At 45.3% G+C, this 8,359-nt stretch overlaps 1 protein-coding gene across 1 annotated transcript; it reads right to left on the bottom strand.

Annotated features, from left to right (window-relative positions):
- Positions 1 to 5,945: 5,945 nt before the first annotated feature.
- LOC121926481 (putative nuclease HARBI1) lies at positions 5,946 to 8,197 on the bottom strand. The gene is made up of 2 exons (XM_042459500.1): positions 6,910 to 8,197; positions 5,946 to 6,737 (listed from the first exon to the last, which is right to left on the bottom strand). The coding sequence occupies exons 1-2, from the start codon at positions 7,576 to 7,578 to the stop codon at positions 6,033 to 6,035; spliced, it is 1,374 nt and encodes a 457-aa protein (XP_042315434.1). The 5' UTR covers positions 7,579 to 8,197; the 3' UTR covers positions 5,946 to 6,032.
- Between the last annotated feature and the right edge of the window lie 162 nt (positions 8,198 to 8,359).

Below are 8,359 nucleotides of genomic sequence, written 5' to 3' on the forward strand. Positions count from 1 at the left end.
GGAAAGTCCCGCCCCCAGGCGGGATATGGCAACCCTACCTGTGAGGCATGTGTGGCATGTGGCCCCTGCCCCACCCGCCACTGAAAACACATAAACAAAACAAAACCAAAAAAGTTCCTCCTGGATGCCTCCAAGAACAGTTCTTCTTCTTCAAAACAAAATACAGTGGACCCTTGTTATACACTGGGGTTTGGTTCCAAGATCCCCCGTGAATAACAAAATCTGTGGATGCTCAGGTCCCATTAAATATAATGACATAGCAAAATGGTGTCCCTTATAAAAAAAATGGAAAATCAAGGTCTGACATTTGAAATTTATATATTTTTTTAATATTTTCAAACCGTGGATGCTTGAATCGAAGTATAAAATATCTGTGTATAAGAAGGGCCAACTGTACATCCCACTCATCTTGGTTTACTCCCCACTTCCCAAGGGGCTTAAAGAAACTAGAGGAGGACTTCTGGTGACTTCCATATTCATTGTGGGGGTGTCTAAGGAGCTTTTCAGGATGGGATATTAACTTCTGTATTCTAGAGTTTGTCCACTGCTGAATTATACTTTTTATATCTGAGGAGCAGAGACAATCAGAAGCCTGTAGGGGCCTGGGGCAGAAAGTAGGGCTCAGTAGGGGGGAGCGTTCACACACTCCCAAGTCCTACCGAGCACCATGGGTGCCATCTTGGCACACCGCCATTGGGGCCCCCTTTGGCTGGGGGCCCTGGGGTGGTGCCCCGGTGGCCCCAGTCTAGCTATGAGCCTGGTTAGCTCCTGCCTCCTCCCTCTCCACGTTCATAACCCTCTACACATGGATGGTGGTTACAAGGAATGGGGAAAGCTGCTTCTGTCTGTAGGCTTTCTCTCTGATTCAGAAGCCTAATTTTTCAGGGCTCTAAATCATGGAGTACTTTGGACACATCATGAGAAGACATGAATCACTGGGGGAAAACAATTATGCTAGGAAAGGTGTAGGGAAGTAGAAAGAGAAGTGGGCCGCATGCAAGATGGATGGACTCTATTAAAGAGATCATGAGTATGAGTTTGGAGGAGCTGGGCAAAGCAGTGGAGGACAGGGGGTCTTGGAGATGTCTCATCAGCAGGGTCGCCATGGGTTGAGATCAATGCAAAGGCAGTTCACAACAACAAAATCATGGAGACACTCTCCACAATAGTTTTACTTGGCACACTGTCAGCCTCCACTTGTAGAAGGTGATAAAAATGTCATGACTACATCCTACAGAATCCTGGGTAGTCTGGGAGAGGGTAAAATACAGCTCTCTAGCAGACAACTCTAAGTACCTTACCAAACTACAAATCCTAGAATTCTGAAATGTTCCTATCATGGCAGTTAAAAGTGGTATCAAACTGATATAAATATGCATACTCTAAGATGTATTCTTAGACATACTTAGAGAAGATCCATTGAGATCAACAGCAGTTTAGTTAGATCTGTGGTTCTCAACCTGTGGGTCACGACCCCTTTGGAGGTTGTGCGACCCTTTCACAGGGGTCGCCTAAAACACATATTACTGATGGTCTTAGGAAAACACATATTTCCGATGGTCTTAGGAACCAAGACAAAAATAATTTTATGGTTGAGGGATCATCACAACATAAGGAACTGTATTAAAGGGTTAGTTGAGAACCACTGCCCTAAAACATGTGCCAACAATTTAGTGTGTTTGATATAAACATGACTAAAGGTGCATCCAGACTGACCAGAAAGGAAATCGAAAAAGAGTTCCCGTGCCTTGGATCAAACATTGCTCAGATAGTGGGGACTGCAGTCAATAAATCAGAAAAAGACTAGGAATGGGGAGGACAGCTATGAAAGAACTAGAAAAGATCCCAAAGTGTAAAGATCTGGGCAAGAAAGTTAGAATCGTACAAGCCATTGCATTCCCAATTACGATGTACGGATGCGAGAGATGGACAGTGAGCAAAGCAGATTAGAGGAAAATAAATTCTTTGAAATGTGGTGCTGAAGAAGAGTGCTGAGGATACAGTGGACAGCTAAAAAGACAAACAAATGGGCCCTTGAACAGATCAAACCTGAAATCTCCCTGGAAGCCAAGATGGCAAAACTGAGGTTGCTGTACTGTGGACACATCATGACAAGGCACTCCTTTTTTTGTACTTATCAGCTGTAGAATGTGTTTCCAAGGAGGTTTTCATGGCACCAGCGCTGATATGCTTTAATCATATCTCTTTAGCCACACAAGTTAAATGTTGCTAGTCGCTCTCTCTTTTTCATTTATGTGTTGTTTAGGTCTGACTACAAAAATACAAATCAAGGATGTTAAATACTCTGATATCAAAATTAGAAAATATATTTAAAAGCTTTCAAAATCTGTAACCCAGAGAAGGCATAATTGGACTTCTTGGGATTTTAATTCATGTAACATCCTTCTTTATGTACATTTATTATGTCAGGGATTAGTTGTTCTCTTACAAAATGAGATATTTTTGTAACAAAATCAAATATTTCAGATCTTTCTAATCTAAAATACTAGGTGGGTTTAATTATTTCCAAATTGGTCTATACGCTTTCTGGTTGCTAATGAGAGGACTGTGTAATAAATTTTTAACATAGTCAAATTCATCTTTCAAATAAGATGGGAATGCACTTTTAGGAGTACAGTTGGCCCTTCTTATTTATACACGGGATCAAGCATCCATGGTTGTTTGAAATGTCAAACAAAGTATAAATTTCAAATTCAACTTGATTTTCCTTTTTTTTTCAATAAGGGACAACCATTTTGCTATGTCATTATATTAATGGGACTTTTGTGCATATCACGGGATTTTGTTATCATCTTGGAACCAAACCCCAACGTATACAAGGGTCCACTATAGTTTACAGTCTATGCCCTTTTGTCAGTCATATTACAATATGAACATCATTCCAAAACTGTCTTGACTCATGAACAATTTGAATATCTTTTGGGGCTGATTCTACTGATTTAGTTTGAGCCTATCTTTCACTGAAACAATTGTTTTATAATTTGATATCAACCAGAAGTCTAACAGGAAGATACCGTTTGTTTATTTATTTACTGAAAAACAAATAGCTTAAGAGGAATTCCCACTGCAACATCCCATAGCCTATTAATGTGGGAGTTGTTTTAATAATCTTACCCATAGTTTGAAGAAAATACTCAACTGAAGACGCTGACAATGTTTAAGAAATGAAAATGAAATTATGAAAAACATTTTGTTGTTTGATATTTGAAAATAATAGCCAATACTTTTGTTCAGCTTCCACTAAACCAGTGTAATGTTAACAGTCTATATCCAATTGTTAGTCCAACACTTACATAAATTCCATTGATTTGTTAGTCTGCTTTCGTTTAAATAAGCAATTGGATTTAGACCAATGTCTTTAGTTTATCTGAAATGGATTCCATTTCAACACTTAAAATCTTAGAAGCAGTCAGTATTCTAAAGAATACTGATGCATTAGTGACCTAACAATAGAGTTACAGAAGAACCTTAACTGCATAATATTCCTCCCTTTTAAAAGAATGGTGGTCACTGAAGACACCTAGAGGACATGGTTAAAAACTACATGTATTCAAATATAAGTGTGATGGCATCAATGTTATTTTACTTAACGGGATTCCCAAACATTAGTCAGTTTAGGTTTTGCCTCCGACTTCCTAACCACTTGGAAATGCTATCCATTTATATTACCTTTTTATCTTTCATTTGTGTATTCTACAGCATTTCTCTACAGATATAGCAAGTACAGATGAAGTAGATGAAAATATCATTTGGATATCATTTCAAATTGGTTAGAGCAAACATTATTTATTAGATAATCCTTTCAATACACATATGCTGTCACTGAACCTTTTTTAGCTGTTGGGAGAAAAGCAGCTGAACATAATGTGTAATTTTTGTTATAAAGTATGATGTAGAAGAATCTACGAAGGTCTCTCTTGCTGTCCTCTGCTTGAACCTATAGCCTTCAGTATGTGGTTTTCCAGAGACTGTGGGATTACAATTCCCAATAGCTCTATGAACAGCCTGTGCTGGCCTATGTGATGATCCAACATCTGCAGGATCACTCCCTCCTTCTGCTCCAGAGAAATTCAAGGAAAGCTCAAAGTAATTGCATATCAAGTTTAGTTGAATGAGATGGATCTTACACCTCCATGTTTCCTATTTGGTGGAAAAGACAAAGTGTACATTTGCAGAGTATTTGTTCTTGTGTATATATTATAAACTAGCTGTACCTGGCCATGTGTTGCTGTGGTTATGGAAAAGAAAGAAAAGAGAAAGAGCATGTTTCTGAAATGTTTAATTTCACAATGCAAGTGGGTATACAATATTTTTGTTGTTCTATTGTCTGTGTAGATATCGAGGTTGTCTGGTTTGCCGACTCTAGAACACGCAACATATAATTGTCCATGTGAGAAGCAATCCGTGTCTACATCTAAACCGCACAATTCTAAAGATTGGCCCTGAGCTTTGTTGATGGTGATTGCAAACGCCAATCGGATATTTAGTATAGTGTGTGTTGATGTTACGTCTAACAGATGGCACTGTTTTTCCAAAAAAACATATTTTTACCTGTCACAGGTGTGGCATCTATAAAATAATTGGGCTATGATTCCACTTTAACTGCTATGGTTGTGTGTGTGGTGCAATTGTGTTAGTTTTAACTAAAGTAGACCCATTAAATCAGTGGCTAAATGGTCAATCAACACAGAAGTAAATCCACCTGATCCAATGGTTCTACTCTAGTCAGGATTGTGTGTGTGTGTGTGTTGCTGTCACAGAAACAGGTCCAAAACACACTGCAGAAATAATCCAGTTTGAGACCGCTTTAACTGCAGGGAATTGCAGTTTGTTCTGATACCAGAGCTTTCTGACAGAGAAGGCAACATGTCTCACAAACATGGAAGAAAAGGCCCAAGTTACCATGCTGGCATGGCGAGGGAGGGCACAAGTGTTGTGGGGGCTGCAGTCACACAACCCCCACCCCTCATCCTGGGGACCTACCTGCTGCCAGAGGAGCCTTCTCTGGCTGCGGAGGGGCCACAGTAGCTGGTCCTGGATGTGGCCCACCCTCGGGGACAACCTCATCCCCCGAGGATGGTGGAGAGGGCGACCTGGCACGGAGCCCTCCCTCCCTTCCTCCCTCCCTTCACCTCCGCCTCGGCCGCACACCTGCAGAAGGGAAGAGGAGGGATGGCATTGGCACCATGCAGCAAGGAAGGGAGGGCAAGAGAAGGGTCAGGGAGGGTAGGACAGGGCATTGGGACATGTGACAAGAGCTCTGTCTTACCTGGAGGACAGCGATCCTCCCATCTCGGCTTATCTCCCCGGATCCACAGAATAGCGGCTGCTTCCCAACCGGGGGGTCCTCTCCAAAGTCCTCAAGGGTTTCAAAGAACGCTGCCTTCAAGCCCTTGAACTTCACTCTACATTGGTGCAGCGTTCTTTGAAACCCTTGGTCTCGGAGGGCACGGGAACACTGGAGGAAAAAGCCCCGGTTGGGCTTGTTGGTGCTGGCCATCACTCTTCAAGCGGCCACCTCTGGCATCAGGGAGTCCAGGAGGATCCCGACCTCTTCATCCGTCCAGTAGGCAATGCAGATCGGGACCCTCCTGCGTGCCTCTGCCATGTGGCTGAGGGCCGTTAGGCTAAGATGGTCCCAGGTCAATCAAAACTCTCAGGGGAGCAGTTTGAAACTGTCCCCCAACAGATGCCCTCTGGGTGTCCTATTGTTACATTCAAATGGGCCATTAGGAAAGCTAGAATTTGAGGGGAATTGATACATTGTCAGAGAGGCAATTGGCAGTTGGAGCTGATGTATCTTTCTGAACCAGGAAAACAGGCACCAGGAGACCTTTTGTGTGTGTGTGTGTGTGTGTGTATCCCTCTTGCACATTGGTAAGAATGCCCAAGGCACAGAGCAGGAATGATAGGCAGACACATACTGTGGATAATGGGATACATTTATTCAGGTGCTTATGCTATTACACTACAATGTACTCTGACATCACAGATGGCGCAGGAGCCATGTTTCAGATTCTCCCTGTCTGAAAGAAATCTGCCAGAGCATTCCTCACAGCCTCCCCTTCTTCCTGCTTGGCAGTCTCTTCATCAGCTGTGATTGCTCCCAGGGTGGGCAGCACAAAATGGTGCCCGTACTGCAGCCCCTCATCCAGGACCCTGCCCTTGGTCTCACAGATGTTGTGCAGAATGGCGCATGAGGTGAGGATGGGCACCACATTCTCATCTGCCACAAGCAGGGGGCCAGTGAGACACCGCCATCTGGCCTTCAATCTCCCGAATGACTTCTCCACAGCCTCCCTCACATGATTCAACTTCTTGTTGAACAGCTTCTGTTTGGGAGTGCAGGGGGTCTTGAAGGGCTTCATGAGCCACTTCCGAATGGGGTAGGCAGTGTCAGCCAGTATGAGGGGCCCGATCTGCTGGCCTCTGATGTTGATGCTGGGGTTCCCTTCCACATAGATGCCAGCCTCCATGGCCTCGAAGATGACAGAATTCCTTGCCACCCTGGCATCCTGGGCTGACCCTGGCCACCTGAGCTCCACGTCCATGAAGCGTCCTGTGTGGTCACATGTCCCTTGCAGGATGACAGAATAGGAGCCCTTTCCGTTGACATATGCGCTCCTCTGCCCCAAGGGTGGTTTGACCAGGCAGTGGTACCTGTCCATGAGGCCAACCACTTGCGGGAAGCCGCGCTGACCGAAGGCATCCATAATCTGTGGGGGGGGAGGGAAGGGGGAGATGTGGAAGAATTAACATGACAGCTATTTTACAATTGCGCAACAGCACCATAGCAAAAACAGCCAATGTACAGTGAGGGGTGACATTTTACACTGAGTAGCACAGGGCTGCCAAAGATTAAAGAGAAGGTGATGTTGCTGTCCCTACCTGATGTGCGTTCCCCAGGTACACGGTCCGTGACAGCAGGAGCTTCTCCATGGCCAGGGCAAACTCCACCACGATTTCCCCCACGGTGGCAATGCCAGTCCCAAACAGCGCCGAGGTCACAGCATAGTTGGATTTGTGTGCCAGTGTAAAGATGGCAATGGCCACTCTCTTCTCTACTGGGATGGCTCTCCTCATCACTGTGTCTGACTTCTCCAGTTCTGGGCGCAGGATGCCCACTAGCCTGTGGAAGAGAGCACGGGGCATTCTGAAGTAATACCTCCATTGCTTGTCAGACCTCATGCGTGTGACCAACTCGTCCCACCATTTTTCTGATCTAGGGACCTTCCAGCAGCGACGAATCCGCCCCGCTTGGGCCATGATCATGGCACCACCAACAGTAAGCAGCTGATCTGCTATGGCAGCCCCTACAATCATTCGCTGTTCTGTGTCATCATCATCACTGCTGCTGTCATCCAAGAATGCAGCTGTTGTTAAAATGGATGAAGGGACCCCCATTACAGCAGCAGGGGGGGTGAAGGGGGTAGCGGTGGCAGCGGTGGCAGTGGTGGCAGCGGTGGCAGCGGTGGCAATGGTGGCAGTGGCGACAGCTGCGGCTGTGCATTGCAGCTTCATTAGGAGCGCGGGGAACAAAGGAGAGGAGGCATCCATGATGCCGGTGGTGGAACTCGCATTGCGCAAGCGGACAGGGATGCCAACACAAGCTGATCACTTGGCAGGAGGCCACCTTTGTTCTTGGGTAGGGCGGGGAAAGAAATTTAAAGGGGCCAGGGCCCTTAAATTGTGCACATGCACAATCTGCAGCCGGCAAAAGGAAAAGTGGCAGCAGTTCTCAGCTGGCAAAAGGGGGGGAAAGCCTCATTTGCGGCCGCCCGTGCGGGGGCCCCCTCTCTCTTTAGGGCGTCCTACGTGGCAGCGGTATGGAAGCTGGGGATAAGAAACGCCCCCAGGTGAGGTGCCTTCACTCCTCCCAGTATAGAAGCCCCATCCACCTTTAGCCACATTTGCCACTCCCCCAGGGCGGGCGGTCTGGAGGCTCCGTTTTCAGGTGAAGACACTTTCAAGACGTCTTCCCCTGACCATCTGTAACACGCCATAGTATAACACCCAAACCACTAGGCAACACTGTCTCTCCTTGCACTGTCATATATACTGAGCGGGATACCAATCTGCAGATGTAGTCATAAGGAACAGACCTCCAGAAACAAGCTCTGTGACATGTTTGAACTGTCTGGAGTTTTTGTTTATTGATTTGTAAATAAGGATTTGAAGCTAAACCTACTGTTTTCTGAAAGGTACTCTAATTACCATCCATTTCTATAATGGATTACAGTGTAATACCTCCAGTCCCTCTTGTCTTGTTGGAAAATACTTCCTTTACTGAACAGTGGTCCCCAAACTGTGCTCTTTCAGGGATTTTGGACTCCAGCTC

Source organism: Sceloporus undulatus, chromosome 3 (genome assembly GCF_019175285.1).
Source record: "Sceloporus undulatus isolate JIND9_A2432 ecotype Alabama chromosome 3, SceUnd_v1.1, whole genome shotgun sequence".
Lineage (NCBI taxonomy): Eukaryota > Metazoa > Chordata > Lepidosauria > Squamata > Phrynosomatidae > Sceloporus > Sceloporus undulatus.

Excerpts from the sequence above, each read along its gene's own strand:
- LOC121926481 (XM_042459500.1), bottom strand. The coding sequence starts at position 7,578 with ATGGATGCCTCCTCTCCTTTGTTCCCCGCGCTCCTAATGAAGCTGCAA. Across the intron at positions 6,738-6,909 it reads ACCTGGGGAACGCACATCAG|ATTATGGATGCCTTCGGTCA; the intron begins GTAGGGACAGCA and ends CCCCCCCCACAG.